This window comes from Oncorhynchus mykiss, chromosome 12 (assembly GCF_057628025.1).
Source record: "Oncorhynchus mykiss isolate SJ-2025 chromosome 12, ASM5762802v1, whole genome shotgun sequence".
NCBI classification, from domain to species: Eukaryota; Metazoa; Chordata; class Actinopteri; order Salmoniformes; family Salmonidae; genus Oncorhynchus; species Oncorhynchus mykiss.
Window position 1 is genome coordinate 47,039,044 of NC_143033.1, and position 27,599 is coordinate 47,066,642.

At 41.6% G+C, this 27,599-nt stretch overlaps 1 protein-coding gene across 2 annotated transcripts; it reads left to right on the forward strand.

Moving 5' to 3' along the window:
- Window positions 1-5,669: 5,669 nt before the first annotated feature.
- On the forward strand, window positions 5,670-27,537 carry p47phox (neutrophil cytosolic factor 1-like). Of its 2 annotated transcripts, NM_001124230.2 has the most exon segments (11): window positions 5,670-5,779; window positions 6,072-6,152; window positions 6,457-6,532; window positions 9,576-9,741; window positions 13,211-13,269; window positions 13,669-13,791; window positions 19,181-19,288; window positions 21,778-21,895; window positions 22,074-22,181; window positions 23,905-24,080; window positions 26,318-27,534. In NM_001124230.2, coding segments are annotated over 11 exon segments (1,236 nt in total). In that variant the 5' UTR covers window positions 5,670-5,707; the 3' UTR covers window positions 26,467-27,534.
- The last annotated feature ends 62 nt before the right edge of the window (window positions 27,538-27,599 follow it).

Here is a 27,599-nt window from a genome sequence, read left to right on the forward strand (position 1 = left end):
AAGCACATTCCAGCCACAAGTTACCACCAGCTAAATCTATGGCATTAAAATGCCTACATAGTCTGTTCCATCTGACTGCGCAATCCACTGTCTCATCAGCCCAGACAGGGAAGTCAGGACTATAAAAAGCATCTAGACATTATCTCACATTTCTTTTAGACTAACATTTTGTTTTCAACAGCAGAGATTTCTATAAACCTTTGTCTGTCTCTCCGACATTTATAACATTGTTTCAATATTCAAATTTGATCTCCAACTGTCCCTTAATGAACGTGTAGGGGTCAAGGAGTCGGGACAAGAGTGAGGCAGGCAGCGTTTCTCAGCCAGTAGAAATCATGAATCAGCTTAATTTTTATGGATATATACAAAGAAATGTCAATGGAAAAATGTTAAAATCGAAATGAAGTGCAGCTAGTTTGCAGTCTTTCTACCTTCAGTTTGAAGTTATTGTGTTAGCTGTGTCGTTGGCTAGCTCCTCTGAACAACAGTGTCCTAATGAGAGCACATTTCCTATTCCAGGCAAAATCGTGCCTCATTAGCTCATTGTTATGGATGTACAGTATCCAAATAAATGTCACTAGAAACAGCTTAAACAAATGCAGCAACAGTTGTTATTCTGTCTGCACTGTTTGATGTGACTGTAAGCTAGCAATAGTTGGCTAGCTAGCAAGCGAGGGTTGAGAACGTTGCCAGCTAGTATGGCAATGGAACATTTAGAACTAACGACTGGGTCGCGACCATAGATACAGAACAAAAAGACTAAACGACTGGGTCGCGTCTCTGGCAACCAAACCAATGGAACGAATGACCAGCCTGCTTGGGTAGCAACCGTAGATTTGTTTCAGGAATATATCTTGTGGAAGGATGAAATAGTATGAATAAATTCATCAAAATAACATTTATATTGAAAATATGTCAATCGTTATTTGAATATGTTGGTAACCCTTTGTATAAAAGTGATAATGCCATTGAAGCCGGTGTTTGGAGGATATATTGGCACGGTTTGCCGGCCCTCGACTTTGTCTTGGGCCTAACAACACCTGTGCCAATATATCCTCCAAACACTGGCTTCTCGGGCATTATCACGTAAATATACTAATTGATCAAAAATAAAAAGAAATTCGGAAATGTTTTTTAAAAACTGTATAAGCTCTGTAAATTATATCATAAATAGATTGAGTTGAGTTAAATCACACATGCAGCTAGCAAAAAATATATGGAAATGTCTGTCTGCTATTCAAAATTACAAACAACTAATTGCAGCATTACCTAAAAAATGGAAGAGGCAAGTGGAAGGGGGAGAAGGTAAGGAACTTGTCTGTCGGCCCTGCATAAAGGACCAAAACATGTACAGCTGTGCCATACAGGTTGCAAAATAGAGATGTTCAATGTACTGATTCCATGGAACATGGTTTATGACCTGGTACACAAAACAACGCGGGATTCAAAATGCTGTTTTTCAATTTAAATTATTATATACAATTCAAACAATAGAATGTTATATACAGTTGATGTCGGATGTTTACATACACCTTAGCTAAATACATATAAACTCAGTTTTTCACACTTCCTGACATTTAATCCTAGTAAAGATTCTGTGTCTTAGGTCAGTTAGATCACCATTTTGTTTTAAGAATGTGAAATGTCAGAATAATAGTAGAGAGAGTGATTTATTTCAGCTTTTATTTCTTTCATCACATTCCCAGTAGGTCAGAAGTTTACATACACTCAATTAATATTTGCTAGCATTGCCTTGAAATTGTTTAATTTGGGTCAAACGTTTCAGGTAGCCTTCCACAAGCTTCCCACAATAAATTGGGTGAATTTTGTCCCATTCCTCCTGACAGAGCTGGTGTAACTGAGTCAGTTTTGTAGGCCTCCTTGCTCACACACATTTTTTCAGTGCTGCCCACAGATTTTCTATAGGATTGAGGTCAGAGCTTTGTGATGGCCCCTCCAATACCTTGACTTTGTTGTCCTTAAGTCATTTTCCCACAACTTTGGAAGTATGCTTGGGGTTATTATCCACATAATTTTCCTCCCTCATGATGCCATCTATTTTGTGAAGTGCACCAGTCCCTCCTGCAGCAAAGCACCCCCACAACATAATGCTGCCACCCCCATGAATGGTGGTGTTGGGATGGTGTTCTTCGGCTTGCAAGCATCCCCCTTTTTCCTCCAAACATAACCATGGTCATTATGGCCAAAAAGTTCTAATTTTTGTTTCATCAGACCAGAGGACATTTCTCCAAAAAGTACGATCTTTGTCCCCGTGTGCATTTGCAAACTGTAGTCTGGCTTTTTATATGGCAGTTTTATATATATTTATATAAACTTTATATTCCATGGAAATACATGGGTAGCCATGAGAAAGACACATCAATGACAACAAAAACAAAATATTTTAGTGCTCTCTCTCTCTCCAGATATACTCTAGACACCTAAAACAATCCTGCCATAAAGTTACAATAATTTATTAAAAGGTACATCAAAACAACTGCTACTGAACTTAGTAGGCCAAGTAGGCCTACAATTTGAACACTGACCTGAATGTCTGAGAAAAAAAATACAGAGCCCAAAGATGGGAGATAAAACCTGAACATGGAGACTACGTGTGTGTGTGATGCATAAACAGATGATTTTCTTCTCTTATCTTAGGGCCCTATAATGCATTGCATTTGCAAATAAACAAATTCGATAAAAGTCTGTCAAAAAATAATTGAGCGGCGGCAGTGTAGCACCGTATCGTCCACCCCGTCCCCCATCCCCATAGCGATCGACTATCGAGGCTGACTTGTACACTATTAACCTAAAGATAATCACAACAAGATAAGTTCAAAGTCTGTACTTTGAATTACATCATAGTCAGTATGATTAAACCCCCATGAATAGAAGTTTGGATTCAATGACAAATTCAATATTATTTCCAGTGTAACTCCACTATTCTTAAAAAAGACACATTTTAACAAAATTAATTGCATATAGGAGCTCACAATTTTTTAAAAACTGTGGTTCAGTTGCCTTAGATCTTCAATTTTCTTTATTTTAATTTGTATTATTTGTTTATGTGCAATTTCTGTATGTGATATTTCACACCAAACAAAGCTGTTTAGTTTTGTATTTTCTGTGTTATGGACTGCTGGTGACTAATTCATAGTATCGTAGTATTTGTGTGACGGGTAGCCCATGGGTTCATAAGGGTTGGAGATGGGGATGGTTTTGCAATTGACTTCACAATGTGGGCATCTCATGAATTCAAAGAGGAAGGAGGTTGCATTGAGTGTGTGTGTGTGTGTGTGTGTGTGTGTGTGTGTGTGTGTGTGTGTGTGTGTGTGTGTGTGTGTGTGTGTGTGTGTGTGTGTGTGTGTGTGTGTGTGTGTGACCACCCTTTCAAAATAAGTGAATTGCCCAAACATCCTGCTGCAACAAAAACGGTTTACACTTACAGGTGAAATTAAGTATCAAAACCCAATTCTCAATGTTTCATTTACTGATAACAATGCTGACAGGCTTGCACATTCATCCTGAGAGTGGATGTCTCTTCCCTCTCTACAGAAATCCAACCTAGTCTATCAACAACTAATATTTGAAAGAGGAAGCACACAGCCAAAAGGAGTTTGTTTTGGGTTTCCAAAAATACTTTTTTGTTCCTTTTTATAAAATGACTAAACTTTTTGAAATCACAAGCCTTGCAGACATGTTGCGTTGCAAAACTCCTGGTGAAACCCCACATTTGTGTGGTAAGGAGGTTGCTATGAACAACATTGAGGAAAATAAAAGTACATTCAGTGCTACTATGACCAGTGGTGGAAAAAGTACTAAATTGTCATACTTGAGTAAAAGTAAAGATACGTACCTTAATAGAAAATGACTCAAGTAAAAGTCACCCAGTAAAATACTAATTGAGTAAAAATTTAAACGTGTTTGGTTTTAAATATACTTAAGTATCAAAAGTAAATGGAATTGCTAAAATGTACTTAAGTATCAAAAGTAAAAGTAGAAACCTATTCAAATTTATATTAAGCAAATCAGACGGCATTATTATAATATTTTTTTTTAACGTACGGATAGCCAGGAGCAAACTCAAACACGAATATAATTTAAAAACATGTTTAGAGTGTCCGTCAGATCTATTGGTAGATACTGTAGGTAAAAAAAAAACATTGAATATCCCTTTGAGCATGTTGAACTTATTAATTACACTTTGGTTGGTATATCAATACACCCAGTCACTACAAAGACATCCTTCTTAACTCAGTTGCCAGTGAGGAAGGATACCGCTCAGGGATTTCACCTTGAGGCCAATGGTGACTTTAAATATTTAATGGGAGTTTAATGGCTGTGATAGGAGAAAACTGAGGATGGATTAACAACATTGTAGTTACTCCAATAAACTAATCTTATTGACAAAGGGAAAAGAAGGAAGCCTGTACAGAATAAAAAATATTCCAAAACATGCATCCTGTTTGTAACAAGGCACTAAAGTAATACTGCAAAAAATGTGGCAAAGCAAGCATTTTTTTTCCTGAATACAAAGTGACATGTTTTGGGCAAATCCAATACAACACATTACTGTCTACCACTCTCCATATTTTAAAGCATAGTGGTGGCTGCATCATGTTATGGTATGGGTCTGCTTATAATCGTTAAGGACTGGGGAGTTTTTCAGGTAAACATTTTTACGGAATGGTGCTAAGAACAGGCAAAATCCTAGAGGAAAACTTGGTTCAGTCTGCTTTCCACCAGACACCTGGAGATTAATTCACCTTTTAGCAGGACAATAACCCAAAACACAAGGCCAAATCTACACTGGAGTTGCTTACCAAGAAGACAGTGAATGTTCCTGAGCAGCTGAGTTACAGTTTGACTTCAATCTACTTGAAAATATATGGCAAGACATGGAAATGCTCTAGCAATGATCAACAACAAATTTGACAGAGCTTGAAGTATTTTGAAAAGAATAATGAGCAAATGTCGCACAATCTAGTTGTGGAAAGCTCTTAGACACTTACCCAGAAACACTCTGTAATCGATGCCGAAGGTGCTTCTTCAAAGTATTGACTCAGGAGTGTGAAACATGTTTTCACTTTGTTATTATGGGGTATTGTGTGTAGATAGGTAAGAAAAACATATATTTAATCCATTTTGAATTCAGGCTGTAACACAACAAAATGTGGAATAAGTCAAGTGGTATGAATACATTCTGAATCATTAACCCAATAAGTGAGACATGTAACTTTCTACAGAGCATACAGATCTATAATCACAACAACAACAACAAGACCCTTAGTGATCTGTTTATTTATTTGAATCAAATATTATCTGTGAGATTTTTTTAAAAGTATGTTGTGAAATGCACTGTATCTATTCTTGACAGCTTTATAACTTAAATAAAGGTAATAGCTTTGAGATGATGGCCTTTGACTGAACTCTGAACTCATGGATGATTCATAAAGGAAATTATGAATTGACCCAATGAACTCATGGATGATGCAATTGAAAGGATCTATATGCAACCAAAGTTATTTCTATTTCTCATTAAATGACAAGTGATAGCTACGTGAGGAACCCAAGGTATCTGTTGGGGACCTCCTACTACAGGGGCTGGCTGCTTTCTGAGTGCACACTGTTGCTATAAAAGCTCTTCCCTTTTCACTTTTCACTCGGCACATTTGTGGACTTGATCATTACTCTTCTGCATCTTACAATGGAGGAAATCTATGTCAGGCATGTGGAGTTTCTGGGCTTTGAGAAACGCTTCTTCCCCAGTCAGCACTATGTGAGTTTGAGTTTGATCATTGTTGACCAAAATACCAAATGGTTCAGTGGAGGTTAATGCATGAGGTTGTTTTCCCAGACATAGATTAAGCCTAGTCATGCTCAATGGAGATTCTCTATTCAGTGTTTATTAGCCCGAGTCTCTTCTTAATAGTAAAGACAATTGCTTAGAAAACTTTAATGACCAGGATTATTAGTTAACATTACATTGCTTTCATACCATTTTTATTCTGCAAAATAGCTGTAGAGGACTTGATGGTTCTTCACTTATCTTTTTGACTACTTTCTCAAAGGTCTACATGCTGATGGTGAAATGGAACAACCTGTCTGAGAAGTTGATCTATAGAGGGTATCCGGAGATCTACACATTTCATGTGAGTCTCTGCTCACATAATTTAATAGCCTGGAGGCAGAAAGTTGAAAGGTTGGACAACTGTGTATGTGTAGTGTTTGTCTGTATGAAAATAGCAGGCGAAGGGATTTCATTGCTACCTCAATAACTGAAAGCTTGTTAAATAGATAAAGGCTGTGAAATTAGCCCCATACTATTAGCCCCACTGATCTGCAGTCAGTTGATATGGTGCCTGTCTGCCGGGGATATAGAAATTCAAGATGAATAGCAGCCTCCCTACTACCCCCACTGATCTGCAGTTAGTTGATAATGTGTCTGGGTTATAGAAATCCCTAATGGAGATGTTCCCAATTGAGGCTGGTGACATCGATAAGAAAGACAGGATCATCCCTGCATTACCAGGTAAGGACATGTACCTGCTCTATGGCTTACCTCTCCACAATGATAACTGTTGTGTGGTTAGCGTTCTGGCACAAATGGTTGCTGTGCACCACATTGAGCACCTAGATGGAAAATCATGGATAAAGAAAGTATTGATCTCTTGATAATTTACTATAGCAGTGATGTTGTAATTCTAGTATCCTAGAATGTAGGTGTTGTGTGCACTTGGGTGAACAGACTAGGTAGTGCTTGTTGTCAGTCAATGCTTCGCATAAGGAAACACCTGCAGCTGCTATCCAGATGTGACAAATGTACTTCTCTTTTTTTGTATAAATGCTAATCAGTAAACCATAGCATCCTGTCGCGTTTTAATATTTTTTGAAAATAACCTTATTCAATATGTTTTTCTTTTCTAGAATTGAATTTAAGCATAAATTGTTTATCTAAAATATATTCTTTAAATCACAGTGCATCTTATTCTTATGCAGTCTAAATAGTTATATAGTATATTAAAAACTTCAATTGTTGTACTGTACAGTTAAAAGCTGATTGGTAGGGATTCTGTATGTGTATTACATATTTTGCACTTTTGCTTTTTGTTAAACAGTTTGCACTTTTAGTTCTCACTAAAGGCAGCCTATTTTTAATCCAAAGGCTGTGACCACTAGTGATTATTTAGTATGAAAGCTAAATTAACTAACACAGTTATTCCCAAAACTGGAGAATACCTTTGGGGGTACGCCAAATAGAAATGTCATTCACATTTGAATTTAAATAAATAAAATAAAAATCTTCATATTTTCAAACAGTCCCTTTATATTTTCCAATGGGGCTATACATTTGGGTGAGTTTAGCCTGCTTTCACTGCCAAAATTAATGACACCATATACTGTTCAGCGAAATAAGAACACAATGTCAAATACAGGTAGCCTAGTCAAATAATTAACATCCAATCACATTAACCATTACTCTCTCACGGGAATTCCACTAATGGTCCGTATGTAGCCAAACGTAGCTGCTGCTCATGGTGGTATCTGTACTGATGGTGCAAAAGCCATGACAGGGAGACATAGTGGGGTGGTAACGTGTGTGCAAGCAGTTGCTCCCGACGCCACTTGGGTACACTGCAGCATTCGAGAGGCTCTTGCTGCCAAGGGAATGCCCGACAGCTTGAAAGACATTTTGGACACTACAGTGAAAATGGTTAACTTCGTTAAAGCAAGGCCCCTGAACTCTCATGTCTTTTCTGTAGTATCCAATGATATGGGCAGCGACCATGTAATGCTTTCATAACATACAGAAATGTGTTGGTTATCAAGGGGCAAAGTATTGACACGTTTTTTGAAATTGAGAGACGAGCTTGAAGTTCTTTACTGACCATAATTTTCACTTGTCTGACCACTTGCACGATGACTAGTTTCTCACACCACTGGCCAATCTGGGTGATGTTTTTTCTTCCCTGGATGATCTGAATCTAGGATTACAGGGACTCTCCGCAACTATATTCAATGTGCAGCACAAAATTGAGGCTATGATTAAGAAGTTGGAGCTGTACTCTGTCTGCATTAACAAGGACAACACACAGGTCTTTCCATCATTGTATGATTTTTTTGTGTGCAAATTAACTCGAGCTTATGGACCAAGTCAAATGTGATATAGCGAAGAACCTGAGTGAGTTGGATACGCAAATACACAGGAACTTTCCCAAAATAGATGACACAAACAACTGGATTCTTTATCCCTTTCATGCCCTGCCTCCAGTTCACTTACCAATATCTGAACAAGAAAGCCTCATCGAAATTGCAACAAGCGGTTCTGTGAAAATTTTATCAAAATCAACTGCCAGATTTCTGGATTGGGCTGCGCTCAGAGGATCCTGCCTTGGCAAATCACGCTGTTAAGAAACTGATGCCATTTTCCCCTTTGCAACCACGTACCTATGTGAGAGTGGAACCCGGCTCTCACTAGCATGAAAATTAAATACAGGCACAGACTGTGTGTGGAAAATTATTTAAGACTGAGACTCTCTCCAATACAACCCAACATTGCAGTTATGTGCATCCTTTCAAGCACACCCTTCTCATTAACCTGTGTTGAGTTATTCATAATTTTCGATGAACAAATAAGATTTTATATGTAAGATGGTTAAATAAAGAGCAAAATGATTTATTATTATTATTATTATTTGTGCCCTGGTCCTATAAGAGCTTTTTGTCACTTCCCACGAGCTGGGTTGTGACAAAAACTCACACTCATTCTTATGTTTAATAAATGTATTGTATTGTGTGTGTGTGTGTGGCAGGCTTATAATGATGGCAAAAACATTTGAGAGTGCCCTGACCATGATGATAGAGGAGGTACGCAGCTGGAGGTTGAATGTTTGTAGGGGTACGGAACTGTAAAAAGTTTGTGAACAACTGAACTAACACAACAAGGACCCTCAACAGGGCTCAAGTGGTTTTAAGCTTGTGTTGATACAACATGGGGAAGCAGAAGTTGTGAACAAACCTCAAAGTACTATGCAATACCAGAATTTTCCCCAGAAAATAAGAATACCTATGAAGATTTTACTCTAAACAATATCATGTATTGACTGGATTTGGCCAATTTGGAAGGTGTATAAGGGCACAAGACAAGACCCAGATGCAGACACGAGAGGCAGATGGTTTGTGTCTTTGACATTTATTAATAATCCAAAAGGGGTAGGCAAGAGAATGCTCGTGGACAGGCAAAAAAATAAATAATAATCTGTCATTCTGCCCCTGAACAAGGCAGTTAACCCACTGTTCCTAGGCTGTCATTGAAAATACGAATTTGTTCTTAACTGACTTGTGTAGTTAAATAAAGGTCAAATATTTATTTTTACAAGTAGCTTTAATGACAGTGTGATACATTAAGAGGAAACTGCAATATGCATTTAGTTCCTTGTCCAATTCAAAGTTCCACCTTTTCAGAGATAAACATATAACATCTACATCCAACACTGTAGTGTGGTATTTTGAATATTCCATTTTAATTGACCTGCAATTTTTTAAATGTTCCTTTCTGTCCCTCCTATCCTCAGCGCCAAAATGGTTGGACAGCCAAAAGAGCACCGAGACCAGGCAGAGCACTCTGGCTGAATACTGTCACTCTCTCATCAACCTGCCCCCCAAGATATCACGCTGCCAGCTGGTATGCAACTTCTTCAAGGTCCGACCGGAGGACGAGAACCCACCCGCTCAACAGCCGTAAGTACAACAACAAGGAATGTGTAATGGGTGTCGTCGTCTGATGAGGAAGAATCGGACCAAAACGCAGCGTGGTAAGTGTTCATGACTTTTATTGAACTGAAAACTAGAACAAAACAACAAAATGAATAAAAGAAACCGAAACAGTCCTGTCAGGTGCAGAACACTAAACAGAAAACAACTACCCACAAAACACCAGTGGGAAAAAGCTACCTAAGTATGGTTCCCAATTTTAGACAAAACAAAAAAAACAGCTGTCCCTGATTGAGAACCATACCCGGCCAAAACAAAGAAATACAAAACATAGAAAACTGAACATTGAATGCCCACCCAAATCACACCTTTATCAAACCAAAATAGAGACATAAAAAGCTCTCTAAGGTCAGGGCGTGACAGTATCCACCCCCCCCCCCAAAGGTGCGGACTCTGGCCGCAAAACCTGAACCTATAGGGGAGGGTCTGGGTGGGCATTTCTCCGCGGTGGCGGCTCTGGTGTGGGACGCAGACCCCGCTCCACCCTTGCTTGGCCCACTTTGGTGGCGCCTCCCGTGCGGGGACCCTCGCCGCCGACCCCGGACTGGGAACCCTGGTTGTTGCAGGCCCCGGACTGGGCATCCTCGTTGTTGTGGGCCCCGGACTGGGGACCCTCGTTGTTGTGGGCCCCGGACTGGGGACCCTCGTTGTTGTGGGCCCCGGACTGGGGACACTCGTTGTTGCGGGCCCCGGACTTGGGACCCTCGTTGTTGCGGGCCCCTAACTGGGCACCCTCGTTGTTGCGGCCCCGGACTGGGCACCCTCGTTGCTGGCCAACTTGGCTCAATGCCCACTTTAGCCCGGCACGGGCGGAGCGCATGCATAGGATGAACTGAACAGTCCCAGCGCACCTGAGACACAGTGCGCAGAGCCTGCGCAGGGCGAAACGGCGCACCGGAGACCAAGCACGCTGAGCTGCCACAATCCGCCCTGGCTGGATGCCCACTCTCGCATGGCACTTGCGGAGGGCTGGCATATACTGTAGCGCACCGGGCTATGAGCCCTCCATGGAGACACTGTGTGCTTTACCACATAACACGGTGCCTGACCAGTACCACGCTGCTTCCGGTAAGCACGGGGAGTTGGCTCAGGTCTATAGCCTGATCTCCCCGTATGCCTCCCGCAAAACATTTGGGGGGCTGCCTCTCGTGCCTGCTTTGATCACTTGCCTCATATCGCCACCTCTCAGCTTTAGCTGCCTCCAGTTCCTTTTTCGGGCGGCAATATTCCCCAGCCTGTCTCCAGGGTCCCTTTCCGTCCAGTATCTCCTCCCATGTCCAGGAGTCCTGAACCCTCTGCACCTCCATACCACGCTGCTTGGTCCTTTGGTGGTGGGTAGTTCTGTACCTGACAGGACTGTTTCAGTTTCTTTTATTCAGTTTGTTGTTTTGTTCTAGTGTTCAGTTCAATAAAAGTCATGAACCCTTACCACGCTGCGCTTTGGTCCGATTCGTCCTCATCAGACGACAACACCCGTTACACAATGTCTCCCTACTAATCTGTAAAGACTGTGGCTACATTATGACTCTTTACCCTTCTCCTGAAGTGTGCACTCGTAGACTCCCCTACATGGATTTAAAGGGAATGGACTGGTGTGAGGAACATGGTGTAAACTCCCTCCAGCCATGTATGCACCAATCCAATGCTGTAGGTCTAAGCCCTTAGATCACAACATCTACTAAGCTAACATATATAAGCTAACATGGTTCGGGGTTTTACAGAGAATTTTGTGACCGTTTTTCTTGTCCAGATCCTCTCATGTGTAGAAAAAACATAGCTTTCACTAACCCCATATTATGGAACAGGTTCAACCTTCATATCAGCCGAAAGAGGGTATTGAGATCCAGCCATTACAAGAAGCAGTAACATGCTGACCACACCGCTCGCGTTGCAAAATAAATGCACACATACATGTTATTCAATCATTGCACCCACACTGCTCGCTCGCACGTCTGCGTTGGCCAGGCACTAAAATAGAAGTTGCTTCTATTTGTGGCGCAGAACGCGCTGCAGGTCCTGCCTCACCCATCTCCTCATTGGTTTATAGAAGCAAATACCCACTTGCCATCTCATTGGTTACACCCACATGGGTGATTGAAAGACGAACTGAGGAAAGTCGTTGTTATGGTAATACTATGAAAGTTATGCCAATCGTCATATAAAATCCAAAGAAGAAAAAGCCTGGAAGGAGGGCAGGTGACTAGAAACGATTGACTAGAGACAGCAAGCTAACTAAATATGACAAATTAGCTAGCAACTGCAAGCTAGCTAGCTAAATTACCATAAATGTTAAATCTTTTTGACCTGTCCCCAAGTTAATATCATTGGTTCAGAGTTTTTGATATATTAACCTGTGTGTTGTGATCGCATTTGGTGTGGGGGAAAAATATATATTTGCACACAATAGCGCACGCGCGCAGCCGGTGTGGGTATGGCTTAAGTCTCAAGCATAAACATACAGGGAGCTATTTAAAATTACATCACTGTGTGACGTGCCATCTCATCAATCGACTTTAAGGTTTCCACACATTTAACCTACGTAGATCTACACGGGTGTGTGCGCTGGGTGTATTCTTATTTTAGACAAACTGGCACCTTTTGGTAACATGATATGGCATGTTACAATTTTCATGTGGCACGGGAGTACATCGAATGTTGGACCACACTACAAGGATCTGGCCCTTTTGTGATGAAAAATTACATTGCAACACTGAGCCAAGTCCATTGGGTCCGTCTCCGTAGGGTGTAAATAGCCCTTTAAGGTGGGTTAAATGCATTTGGGGGAAGAGGACAGTGTGCACACTTCTGGAGAAGGGTAATGAATCAGAATGCAGCTTGTTTCATTCCAAGAAGACGTTCCAGGAAGATGTTCCCTCTCCTCCCATTCACTCCCCTTCCTAGATCTGATAGGACTGGATGGGGGAAAAGCAATATGGTGATAACTAGGTGGCGTTATTGCTTACACCTACCCTGTTGCATCAGATCCTTGAATGAAAATGAACGAGGGAGTGAAACTCAGCCTTTGTGTTTCTGGATTGATATACACTGAGTTTACAAAACATTAGAAACACCTTCCTAATATTGAGTTGCACCCTCTTTTGCCGTCAGAACAGCCTCAATTTGTCAGAGCATGGACTCTACAAGGTGTCCAAAGTGTTCCACAGGGATGCTGGCCCATGTTGACTACCATGCCTTCCACAGTTGTGTCAAGTTGCCTGGATGTCCTTTGGGTCGTGGACCATTCTTGAGACACACAAGAAACTGTTGAGTGTGAAAAGAAAAACCAAGCAGCATTGCAGCTCTTGACACACTCAAACCAGTGCGCTTGGCAACTACTAAGGGATCATGGCTTTCACCTGGTCAGTCTATGTCATGGAAAGATGTTTTGTCCACTCAGTGTAGAATAATGAGTGAGTTCTCCATGTTTCCCTTGTAGATTCAAAAGAAATGAGGCCATCGTGATGTCCACGGACAAGGCCAGAGGCAACACTTCTGGTAAGACCCGTCTTAGTCTTTACCCTTTTATAAACCCACTAATAGAAACACTTTTCCAGCCAAACTTGTGAGGGAATGTGGGCTATAGTCCTGTTATAAAGAGATCTACCATAGTGATTTAAAGTGGCAATCAGCAGCTGAAGCAATAACAAAGCCCCTGTTTCAGTAAAAAGCTGAGGTATAGGGCTATAGAGATGTAACCACTCTGAAATTTATACAGAGCTATGGATACAAGGACCGGAGTAAAACAAGCTTATATTTTGGGTTCTGATGGGGTACGTCAGTTGAACTAAGCTTATGAGGCCTTTATAAGTTATATTCTTCAAGAATCTATGGCTACACATAATTAATTTATAGGTCTACTGCAGATTGTCATTGTCATTTTTGTCATCTGACCAGAAATCTCTGGCCCCATCATATTGGAAAGCTACAGGGTGATCTCTGACTACAGCAAGACCTCCAAGTATGAGATCAACCTTCTTACTGGAGACTTAGTGGAGATTGTGGAGAAAAGCCCAAATGGTGAGTGACAATAAGACCCAACATCACTGAACAAGTGATTGGTCCCAGTCAGAACAGACGCCATCTTAAAATACAGTTGCTCTAATATCAGGGTGGTGTATTCACTAGTGTGTACACTAGATGGCAACACCAAGCATGAACAATTGACATTTTCCATTAAATAATAGGCACAAAAGTGTGCATGTGACAATGTGAACCGGATGCAACATTTTCTCATTTGGGAAAAAGTCTGTCCTCCACCTTCTCTTCTCCGTGACCCGGAAACTGATAAGTGGTCAAGTGATCCAGGAGATGTCAATTTGTTAGTGTCCTCCCCTCCTCGATAGCCACCTTTCATTGAGGATAGTCATGTGAATCCTACCTGATTCCTTTGCGGAATAGTTTTCAATCGGTTTTTAATTTGTCAGAAGAGAAAAGCATGCACACGTTTAAAAACAATATTATATTTGTAGTAGGATGTCCCTTGGGGTTATCCGTACCTATGTAGGACATGCAAGGGTTAGGTTAATAAACAGGCTGGAGCTAGAACCTCGTTGTTGCGCGTCCTTATTTTAGATCGTACTACATGGGGTCAGAAGTGGTTTTAAAATTCACATAAACGTGAAGGATGTACCAAATAAATCATACATTCAGGCTGTTTCAAAGCAGGGAGGGCACAGTGGAGATAAAACAGAACATATCATTATTTTGCTAGCTAACGAGCAAGGACTAAGTTACTGCTAAGCAACATGTTGCAAGAGGAAGAAGCTGGCAGGATTTCAGGGTTTGCGACTCCAAGTTCAACGGGCTCTGGCGCAAACATGGACAGGCCAGTGGCTAGTGCTGACGGATTTCGCATTAGTCCCCCAGAGAATTTTGTTTGTATGGACATTCAAAACTGGCCGAAATGGATCAGGCGCTTTGAAAGGTACAGGGTAGTATCAGGCTTAAACGTGAAAAATTGGGCATTTCAAGTTAATACACTGATCTACTCAATGGGTGATGAAGCCGAGGATATATTAAATGCTTCAACGTTGACCGAGGAAGAGAAACTTAACTACAGTGCCGTTAAAGACTGTTTTGAAACGCATTTTGTAGGGAGACAACATTATTTTTGAGAGAGCTAGGTTAAATATGCGCAAACAGGAGCAGGGTGAAACCACCAACAGTTTTATCACAGCTGTTCACAAACTAGCAGAACATTGTCAGTTTGGCGCGCTCAGGGAAGAGCTGATCCGAGATCGGATTGTAGTCGGAATAAGAAATATATCAGTTTCTGAAAAGTTAGTTGGATTCCCAGTTTACCGTGTCCCAAGCTGTAAACCAGGTTAGGCAGAGTGAGACAGTAAAAAGACAGCAGACGATACTGCGCAACAGCAGCTCCTTGCAGAACGAAGAGAGTGAGGAAATACATGCATTTTCATACAGAGCTATAAAAAAAACGGAGGGAAACACAGAACAAAAACAGACAGCACCAGTAGCTAGTTCAAGTGTTTGTCGCAAATGTGGAAAATCCCCTTTCCACAGATGGAAAGATTGCCCAGCAAAGGATGCGGGAATGCAGGTAATGTCACAGGAGAGGACACTTTTCAGCTATCTGTCGATTAAAGCAAATGCATGATGTTTCAGAGGAGGTACAGCAGGACAGCATCTTTCTGGGAGAAGTAAAGGAAAACAATGCTGGCTGGCATTCAGACATTAAACTCAATGGGGAGGTTGTGTCATTTAAACTAGACACTGGGGCAGCAGTGACAGCTATCCCAACTAGGCTGTATAGCTATAGCAGAGATGGCCCTTTGCTCTCTACAAACAAAAAACTGTACGGGCCCAGTAATAACATTTTACCAGTGGTAGGGCACTTGGTGATCAAACTGGAGAGTAAAGACAAAAGTGCCATCCAGCCTGTCTTTGTCATTGACTCTCTAGCCAGACTGTTGCTGGGGCTGCCAGCAATTGAACCATTGCAACTCATTGAAAGAGTGAGCGAACTGGAAGACCCAGGTGAGGTTTTCAAAAAGAAATTCCCAAAAGTGTTTTCTGGTCTAGGAAGGATAGAAGGTGACTATGCCCTTTCCACCCCCCCGCCGGGTGCCTATCCCTTTATTGGCCAGAGTAAAGGAAGAGTTGGGGAGGATGGAAGAAATTGGGGCAGTGTCTAAAATAGAGAGTCCCACAGACTGGTGTGCAGGGATGGTGGTGGTCCCAAAAGCCAATGGGGAAATAAGGATTTGTGTGGACATGACTAAATTGAATGAGGCATTCTGCAGAGAGAGACACATCTTACCATCAATGGAGCAGTCACTGGCTCAGTTTGATGGCTCTCAAGTCTTCACAAAGCTGGATGCCCACTCAGGTTTCTGGCAGATACTGCTGTCATCAGAAAGTAGGGCGCTCACAACATTTATAACACCGTTTGGCCGTTACTGTTTTGCCATTTGGAATCACTTCCGGTCCTGAGCATTTCCAAAGACGCATTTCCCAGCTGTTGGATGGGCTGAGTGGCGTCATAGTCCACGCGGACGATGTGCTTGTGTGCGGAAGGGACAGAGCAGAACATGATGTAAGACTCCCAGCAGTTCTGACCCGACTCCAGGAGACTGGCCTGACACTCAATGAAAAATGCACTTTTGCACAATCAGAGGTCTTGTTCTTGGGGCACAAAATCAGTGCAGCTGGAATAGAGCCGGACCCAGAGAAGATCAGCGCCATCACAGATATGCCCAGACCCCAGAATGTGGCTGAAGTCAGGACCTTCTTAGGCATGGCCACATATGTGGGGTAAGTTCCTCCCACAGTTCTCAGATACAACCAAACCTCTTGAGAGACTTACTAGCCAAAGAGAATGCCTGGTCATAGGGTCACATGCAACAGATAGCGTTTGACAATATTAAAGGAGATCTGGCCTCACGCTTGTCCCCACGCTAACACAAAAGTATCAGCAGATGCATCATCCTTTGGGCTATAGGGGCGGTCCTCACACAGATGCAGGACAACATGGAGTGGCGTCCAATCGCATACATCTCCCGAAGCTTATCCGACACAGAGAAAATATATGCTCAAGTGGAGAAGGAGGCGTTGGCTATCACATGGGCATGTGAAAAGCTCAGCCAATACCTTATTGGCCTGCAGTTTACAGCAGAGACTGACCACAAACCACTGTTGGCTCTGTTAGGGACAAAAGCACTGGACGACTTGCCTCCCAGAGTTCTACGCTTCCGCCTCAGATTACTGAGGTTCACCTACAAGATGGTGTATGTGCCAGGGAAGGCACTGATCACAGCAGATGCACTCTCCAGGGCCCCAATTAAACGTCCATTATCAGAGGAGGAGCAATGTCTAGAGGGTGAGGTACAGGTGTCCATTAATGCAATAAGGGACAGTCTACCTGCATCTCAGACCAAACTGCAGCAGATTGCAGAGGAGCAACAACAAGACCACATCTGCCAACAGATAGTGCTGCAGTGCAAAAAGGGATGGCCCAGGCAGGAGGAACTGCCTCAACTGCTGAAGCCCTATTGGGTGCACCAAAGTGATTTCCACTGTAATGGAGACCTTCTCATGAAAGGACAACGGAGAGTTATCCCAGAGACTCTACAACCAGAAATGCTAGACAGAGTGCATGATGGACACATGGGGATAACCAAATGCAGACTGAGGGCTCAACAGTCAGTGTGGTGGCTTGGTCTGAGTTCTCAGATTGCAAAGCTAGTGGCCCAGTGTGAGGTCTGTACAAAATGTCAACCTTGTCATCCGGAGCCAATGATGGCAACGGAGCTGCCAAAACGGCCATGGCAAAAGGTAGGAGCGGATATGTTCTATTGGAAAAATGACACTTATCTGCTAGTGGTAGATTACTACTCAAGATACATTGAAATAGCAAAGACACCCATAACCACATCAGCTGGTGTTATCAATGGATTAAAGTACATTTTTTCCAGGCAAGGGGTCGCTGAGGTCCTGGTTACAGATAACGCTCCCCAGTTCTCTGCGAGCTCCTTTTCTGCTTTTGCCGCAGATTATGACTTCATACATGTGACCAGTAGCCCCTACCATGCACAGAGTAATGGTGAGGCAGAGAGAGCTGCTGAAAAAGAACAAGGATCCATACAGGGCTCTGTTAGCTTACAGTTACACCACTGCATCATGGGCCGTCGCCTGCCGAGCTCCTGATGGGCAGGAGGCTGCGTTCCCCATTGATTGTCTCGCCGGCTCAGCTTAAACTCTGATGGCCTAACAGGAAGGCCTTCGCTGAGAGGGACAAACGGCTGAAACAAACGCAAACTGGAGACTTTAATCGGAGACACCGTGCTAAGGAGATGCCCGAGCTGACCGAAGGTCAACGTGTGTGGATTACAAACTCAAAGACACCAGCAATAGTGCTGAGGAAAGCGGATGCCCCACGCTCCTATGTGGTGGACACAGGCTCAGAAGAGGTACGAAGGAACAAAACACACCTCAGAGCTCTTCCAGATCTACCAGCCACACAGACTGAGGCCACAGAAAATGCACAAAAAGAGGGTGAAGGAGAGAGAATGCTCACAGAGCCACAAGCGCGCCCAAAAAGGAATGTGAAGCCACCAGAGTGGCTGAAAGACTGTTACGTGAAGAGAAAACATACTGTTGGGGACCATACCCAGCAAAAAGAGACTGTACCTAAGTTAATGTTCATACTGTGTGATTTAATGCTTTCATACTGTTTCGGGATGGGAAGTATCATGTTAGAGAATAATACTGGTTTCCAAATTGCATTTCAGTTATGCTTCAGGGGTTATGCATGTTGAGTTCTTGTTCATGGGAGAGGGGAAGATGTGGTAGGATGTCCCTTGGGGGTATCCGTACCTATGTAGGACATGCAAGGGTTAGGTTAATAAACAGGCTGGAGCTAGAACCTCATTGTCACGCGTCCTTATTTTAGATCATACTACACTACTTATCGTTTTATCTATAAAATGTGTTGCACAACTAACTTAATTCGTTTTTATTACTTTACATGATTATTTTGGGGTCCACCCCTGTAAGTGTAGTTTGCCTGATGACGAGCGAGTGGAGAAGGAGTCCAATTTCATACAAGCGCATTTTCGGCCAAGTTCCGTCTCCTCGCCGCCTCTCTTCGATTACCTTTGACCTTTTTCAAAAAGAGGCGACAGGACCGAGGAGTTGAGCAAATCCTACTGAGAAAAGCCCCTAGTTATCCCTCAGGTATTCCTGATGAATCTACTGCTGCTCCTTCTGGGTCGTGTTTAGTAGGCACGAAACAAAAGACAACCGACTGACACAGGGAGGGAGTACCTCCTACCCAATAGGAAACACATTTTTATTTTTAAGTGTTTACCATTGCATGCCCTACTGAACATGGACATGGTTTCTGTGCTTAGTGCTCACTTGACCTTTGACCCCTCTACCATGGCAGGTTGGTGGTTCTGCCAGTGTGATATCAAGCGTGGCTGGGTGCCCGCCTCTTACCTGGAGCCCCTTGATGGACCAGAGGAGCCTGAAGACGCTGATCCCAACTATGCAGGCAAGTCTCACCACCTGCTAGGGCTCTAACTAAAATAAGAGCAAGGGAGGCTAGTGGCGACCAATCAACATTTTTGATTTATATTTGTATCTAATATCTATGTGACACTATTTTCAGTGAGGTCACAGGTGATGTGTTTGTTAGGTTTTGTGTTGGCTGTCTGTATAATATTAACCTAATTCTAAACAAACTTTGAGAAGCTAGTGAAGCCTTTCCTCTAGGTCAGGTATTCCAAGCAATGCCGTTGGGGGTACGCCAAATAAAAATGTGATTCACATTATTTTCCTTTTTATATCTTCACATTTTCAAACAGTCCATTTTATTTTCCAACGGTGCTCTACATTTGTGAGAGTTTTTCTTTCTCACCTGATTAGCCTCCTTTCACTGCCAAAAATAAAACGAAACCATCTAGTGTTCAGCAAAATAACAACACATTGTCAAATACAGGTAGCCTAGTCAAATAATTAACATCCAATCACATTAACTCTTACTCTCTGTAGCTGCTGCTCGTGTTGGTATCTGTACTGATGGCGTAAAAGCCATAACAGGGAGACATAGTGGAGTGGTACCGCGCGTGCAAGTGTTACGCCCCTGAAAACAGGGGAGAAATAATCACGAGAGTGATACGGCGTTGTTTTCTCAATTCAACTTTTAGTTCAATTTTTACAAAAGTAACAGATTACAAAACAACAGAAAAACCATTATACAAATAACACAGCAAAATATCTTATTAACAACGCACATGTTCATTCACATTCGACATAAAATGGCAGCTACTCTCAGTACGATGCTATTCTTCGCTACAACCGAGCAGGGCTCATATTACTCTCTGCAAACTTAACTCTAACTTCCTCAAGATGTTACTAAGACACACCTTAAACACTCTTGACATGTTAGCGAGTTATAACATTGAACACCTGAAAACAGGGGAGAACTAATCACGAGAATGATACGGTGTTTTCTCAATTCAACTTTTAGTTCAATGAGAAAAGTCAGCGATTTCCCCAGGAATATGGCTGGAGACCAGAGCAATCGATCTCCGGCTCATAGATTAAGAGCATTTCGTAGATCACAGATTAACACTTTTAGGCACCACAAAATAAAGTAATCAATATAATGTTTACACATTTACTCACAATTCGTACCCTTTATCAGCTTAACAGATTTTAACTTTAACACAATATATGAATGTTATCAATCTCTATCAACTAATACTGAATGCATCTTTTTAACCTTAGATGTTTTAAGATCCTCACATACTATGAACTTACTAATACTTTTTATGTATTAGTATAATGTAGTAATATAATAACAACAGGCTGAATATTTCCTTTAACCTGTCACACAAGCAGTTGCTCCCGATGCCACTTGGGTACACTGCCAGAGGCTCTTGCTGCCAAGGGAATGCCTGACAGCTTTAAATACATTTTGGACACTACAGTGAAAATGTTGAACTTTGTTAAAGCAAGCCCCCTGAACTCTAATGTATTTTCTGCGCTATGCAATGATAGGGGCAGCGACCATGTAACACTTTTATAACATGCAGAAATGCGCTGGTTATCAAGGGGCAAAGAATTGACATGTTTTTTTAAATAGAGAGATGAGCTTAAAGTTATCTTTACTGACCATCATTTTGACTTGTCTGACCTCTTGCATGATAACTAATTTCTCACACAACTGGCCTATCTGGGTGATTTTTCTTGCCTGACTCTCCGCAACTATATTCAATGTGCGGCACAAAATTGAGGCTATGATTAACACAAACAACTGGATTCTTTATCCCTTTCCTGCCCTGCCTCCAGTCCACTTATCGATATCTGAACAAGAGAGCCTCATCGAAATTGCAACAAGCAGTTCTATGAAAATGTAATTTAATCAGAAGCCATTGCCAGATTTGCTGCGCTCAGAGGATCCTGCCTTGGCAAATCACGCTGTTAAGACACTGATGCCCTTTGCCCCTTTGCAACCACGTACCTATGTGAGAGTGGATTCCCAGCCCTCACTAGCATGAAAATTAAGTACAGCCACAGACTGTGTGGAAAATGATTTAGGACTGAGACTCTCCAATACAACCCAACATTACAGAGTTATGTGCATCCTTTCAAGCACACCCTTCTCATTAACCTGCGGTGAGTTATTCACAATTTTCAATGAACAAATAAGGTTTTATATGTAAGATGGTTAAATAAAGAGAAAAATATATATTATTATTTGTGCTCTGGTCCTATAAGAGCTCTTTGTCACCACCTGCCTCATGGGAAGTGACAGTCTCACACTCATTCTTACATTTATTAAACATATGGTATAGTGTGTGTGTGGCAGGCTTACAATGATGTAAAAAAACACATTTGAGAGTGCGCTGACTCTGGTGCTAGAGGGTGTACGCAGCTGGAAGTTGTTTTTTGCAAGGATTGGGATCCACTGCTCTAGGTGGTACAAAAGTGCTTTGAGTTTGAGCTCATAATTCCAATGTGTGTTTGTCCCCACAGGAGAACTCTATATCACCACCCAAGCCTACAAGGCAGCACAAGATGATGAGCTAACTCTTGAGACTGGAGAAACTATTGAGGTCATTCACAAGCTGCTGGATGGATGGTGGGTGGTCAGGTATGTAGGCTGATTCTGTACTCTTTCCTGCTCTCTATTCATCTCTGTAATAAGTTCGGACCACAGGCAGGCAGCTGTGTGGATCAGTAGTAGCTTACATATTTGCTACTGTTGTATCATATAGCCACACACACACACAGTTTGTCTAAGTGCTTGTTGGGTGTATCATCTTGGATAGGAAAGGAGAGGAGACAGGACACTTCCCCTCTATGTTTCTCCACAAAACTGGAGAGAAGAAGGAGATGGAGGAGAACGTGATTAGAAGACAGATACCACCACCCAGACGGTAGGCCTACAAACGTCTGGACATTTATTTTGGATGACATCCTCTATGGATAAAGACAAAGTTATAAAAGCATAGAAACTCCGACAAAGACCTTGTCTTTCGTACCTTGTCTTAACTGAGTTAAGAAATTAAGAATTCAAATGGGCTTCTTATTGTATTGAAGTAATTATTGTGTTATCACAGCGCACTACCCTTTTTTACGGGCGATAGGTTCAGTACACATCACTGCATTCTGTATCAGGAAGTAGGCTGGCCCTCTTTGAAGTCTCATAGATTGATGCATTGCACTCTTTTTGTTTATAAAGCCCTCCTGCATCAACTTCCGCCATACCTTACTGCATTATTAATTTGAAGTAAGGTATGTAAGGACTCAAGTAAACGTCTCCCAGTAAATTACTACTTGAATAAAAGTCTAAATGCATCTGGTTTAAAATTAAAGTACTCAATTGTCATACTTGAGTAAATGTACATTTGTCACGTTGGCATGAAGGATCGGGAGACAGGTGCAGGAATGCGTAATATTTTTTTTTACAGTGTGCCGGATAAAGGCACGGTGACGAAGACCAAACAAACACGTAACAAAACACAGGGTAGAAACCCAAAACAAAAGAGCATAAATAACACATGTGCACAATGATTAACTCATGGGACGAGACCCGTAATCATCTGCGCGATCCACAATGGCACGTAAAGCCAAAACACACAGCACAGGTACTCACACGCATCAACGGACTTTGGAACAATAATTGACAGTGAAACAAAGAGCACATCTATACAATTACAATCAGTGGGAATTGGGACCAGATGTGCGTAATGACACAGTTCTGGAGGGATCTGTGACAACATTCTACATAAAATTCCTTATTAAGCAAGCCAGAACTAAAAAATATATATACGGACAGACAAGGGCACACTCCCACACTCAGACATAATTTACAAACACATTGTTTGTATTTAGTGAGTCTGCCAGATCAGAGGCAGTAGGGATGATGCGTTATATTGATAGGTGAATGAATTGGACCACATTGCTGTCCTGCCTTAGCGTTCGAAATGTAACGGGTACTTTTGGATGTCAGTGAAAATGTATGGAAGTAAAAAAGTACATATTTTCTTTAGGAATGTGAAAGTAAAAGTCAAAAATATAAATAAAGTGTCCCCCCCAAAAAAAACGTATCCCCCAAGGACGTATGAGCTACCAGATCCGGTCTGAGGGATGGCTAACTCTGGAGATACCTTTGATTTCCACTTTGGGTAGATCTGCTTTTAGTTTTTTATTTATTTATTTTTTTTTATTTTACCTTTATTTAACCAGGTAGGCAAGTTGAGAACAAGTTCTCATTTACAATTGCGACCTACAACTGCGACCTGTTTTCTTGCACCTTACGTGTGGAATGATCTCTAATATACTTTAAAATTGGAGGAATTGGTACCGCTAAGGCATTTCAGATCTTTTTACTGAAGACTGTCTGTTTTTTATGATTGTTTTTTGCTTCTCATGTATTGTTGTGTATATCAAAGTTTATGTGGATGCGTAGTTTAATGTGTATATTGTATTTTTATATGTATTGTGCTAAACAGGGCTCATCTGGCAAAGAGAATTTGGTCTTGGAATTGAATCCCTGTCAAAATAATGGTTAAATAAAATATTGGTACTTTTTTAATGGTTTGTTTTAACTTCTCTTTTCCTCTTTCAACGACTGGCCCATCTCCTCTTGGCTTTCAGGTCTACAATCCGCAATGCCCAGAGTATTCACGGTAAAGGGCGCAAGGGCATCAGCCAGAACACGTACCGCAGGAACAGTCGCCGCTTCCTGCTGCAGAAAGGCGACTGGCCCAATCAGCCCAGGAAGACCTCTAATGACGCCACACAGTCTCCCCTGCAGGAGAAGGAAAACGGAGGTACATCATTTTGATGCAGGCAGACATTTTTATACTGTATGAAATCCTATTGGAGCAGACCTGGGTTCAAATATTGCTGTATTTGTTTTCTTTCAAAGCTTTATTGAGCTTGCCTGAAATGCAGAATGGAACCAATGAAATAGTACCAAAAGTTCAAACCCTGTTTATGTAGCACTCCAGGCAAGCTCAGCTCCAGGCACTCCTTTACAGCTCAGCTGTAAAGCAGCAGTGACAACTGCTGAAGTAAAAAGGGCTTTATAAAATACATTTGATAGATTGATTGAGCTCAAGCAAACACTGCTAAGAGTTTGAAAGAATACAGATACTATTTGAAGCCAGGTCTCCGGTGGGGTAGTATTGGCTATGACTTGCTCCCACAGTAAAGGCTTTCAATCAGAGAGCAAAGCTGTACATTGCCGTCTCCATAAAAGCAGCAATGCGCTTGCCCCGATCACCTGAGGATTTCTCCTTTTCTGATAACAATTTCCTGTGTTTGAGGGGTGCAAATTTCACGTGTCACTTAAATTTCACTGGATTTATTGCTTTCATTTTACTCTTGTTACTCTTTCCTACTCTCACTTGTGCCATTTGTTTTTTATGTTAACATTTACAACCGCGAAAATGTTTGTAATGACCTTTCAAAGACTCCGGTAATGACTGAAATGGGTTTAATGGAATACATTGGTTTTCTGTTACGTCTATAAAGGGACAGTACTCATCCGGGACTGGGGTACGCACCAATCTAACAGTTCAACACCTGAATTCAAGCAACAACGATACAATCGTTTTAATAATTTTTAAAATATATATTTTTTTATAGATGCAGTCAAAATGTTGTGATGAATATTCATATCATAGTCACCAGTCAATTCCATTACACTAAAATGTTACTTCAACCAGCGATTGCTTGAGATGGCTAGCTATGCTGCCAGTATGTCTTAATGAGTGTTAGCATGGTAATAGCATACCCTGCACACAGCATGTATTTATTTTTTAAGGGGCATGCAGTAGGTTAATGATATCAGCCAACTGATGTTGTATCGGACATTTCAAACAACATTCCCAGCTACAGTCACGGTATTTAGTTTAAGAGAATTAACGAGATTGAACAAGGCAAATGTGGGCTAATTTGAATGGATGCAAATCGCAGACTTTTTCATCCCTACCCCAGTAGACCCACATTACCGTATAAGAACGCTAACTCCTGGTCGGGGATTTAACGCAGCATCTCGACACTTACATTACCAAAAAGAGATTAAAAAACTATTTTGGCGAGTGTTTTATGAGCAGTTAACAAATGAAATGCGCTGAAATAAAAGCAACTTCCGTCTGTTTGGGTTTATTAGCTACAACTCTCTTCGCATTTTGTTTAGCCCAGGCAGGTATGGTGTCTCCCGTAGGACCTCTAAGGTGAGTCAAAAGGAACACCCAACAGCCATTCCCACAGCTCCATAGCGAACATAAATACAACTGTTTATTATGGATTTTCATGGCAATTAAGTTGGCATGCACTACACAGCGTATGTGAATTGACACTCCCTACTGTCAAACACAAATGTCATGCTGTTGACGGGCGTCTCTCCATGTAGTTTCAGCTTAACACGTGGTTGATCATTCATAAATTCTCTCTCTGAACCTGCTCGGAAAGCACACTGACCGTGATGAAGTTAGCCCAATAGAGATATCCAACATCAAACAAATTCTGCCGCAGTCGCACACTGGCTTCAGCGAGCTAGAGTTGGCTAGCTTGGCTACAGTTGGCTAGCTTGCTAGCTACCTCTTGACACAAATGAGAGAACATCACTCTGACCTCTTAACTCTCCCTAGCAGACTGTTTTCACATTATAGACAGGTGAGTGACTAACTGTGTTGAAGTTTTGCCAGAGTGAATGTACGAATGCTTCCCATGTGAGAAAAATCCCACAAGAAACACACCCACATCAAAGCACACCTCCAAGATGCAAATCTTGTCTTTTCAGTTGCATTTATTAACGAGGAGGGTGGAAAACCGAGGCGAAATCAGCCAGTTCAGACCCCTTTAATTATTTGTCTCTGCCAGTACAATGTTGTGTGTGCTATAATTCAATCAATATCTGATGGGAATTCAAACATTTGGAGTATCTGCATCCATTGTCCAACTGTTATAGTTCTCATAATTTCATTGTTTAACCTTTTACCAATTTCAATGACCGTTTCTAAAATAAGGCCTTCACAGTTTTCTACCGATTGACTTTCAGACAACATCCCAAAGCCAGCAGGCTCTAGTCCAGGGGGCGAGCTGAAGAAAGGGGCTCCCTTCATCCCCCCTCGGCCCAGTCCTGAACTCATCATGGAGCGCTGCACGGAGAACACCTGCAAAAAAGTCAGCGTCCGCAAGACGAACTGAGCTTTAAACTTTGTGTCAGTAATGGAATGCAAAGAAAGATAGGTTAATGTGTGCAATACAAACTGATCAGCAGATAAAGCCAACCATGTGTGCCTTTGAGGGCACTTTGCATTTTGTTCTAAATGTAAACACTTAGGACTAACTAACTGCTTGGAGAAAGTAAAACAATAGTGAAATGTAAATGTACACTCCTATACCTATTTATTTGGACAGTGAAGCAAAAACATTTCATTTGGCTATAGAAATATGAGGCGACAGTACAGAATGTCACCTTTTATTTGAGGGTATTTTCATATCGGTTTTCTTTATGTATACTGAACAAAAATATAAATGCAACAATGTCAATGACAGTTCATTTCAGTTACAGTTCATAGAAGGAAATCAGTTCATTTAAATACATTCATCAGGCCCTAATTGAGGGAGCCTGGCTCAGCCAATCAGAATGAGTTTTCCTCACAAAAAGGCTTTATTACAGACAGAAATGCACTTCAGTTTCATCAGCTGTCTGGGTGACTTGTCTCAGACAATCCTGCAGGTGAAGATGTGGAGGTCCTGGGCTGGCATGGTTACAAGTGGTCTGTGGTTGATGCCAGTTGGACATACTGACACATTTTCCAAAATGACGCTGGAGGCAGCATATGGTAGAGAAATTAACATTCAATTCTCTGGAAACAGCTCCGGTGGACATTCCTGCAGTCAGCATGCCAATCACAAGCTCCCTCAACTTGAGACATCTGTGGCATTGTGTCGTGTGACAAAACTGCACATTTTAGAGTGGATTTTTATTGTCCCATCACAATTTCAGGGATCTTTTATTCCAGGTCATGAAACATGTGACAGCACTTTACATGTTGTGTTTGTATTTTTGTTCAGTATACAATAAGTTACCCTAAAATGACACCGGTGTATTACAAATTTTGAAGTGTCCATTTTCTCTGTTACTTTTTTATAAAGTGTGTGGTTAGTAAATGTGTTTGCGACGCCATATGCAGTTTTTGGAATATAAGCTTCTTTATTTGTTTGCTGAAATAAGCTATTTGTAACCTACGAAATAAATAATATAGTCTGAAATTATTTTGTGCAGTCTGCTATTTCATCGTTAGCGACGATGTCCCCTCAGTGACTATATGAAT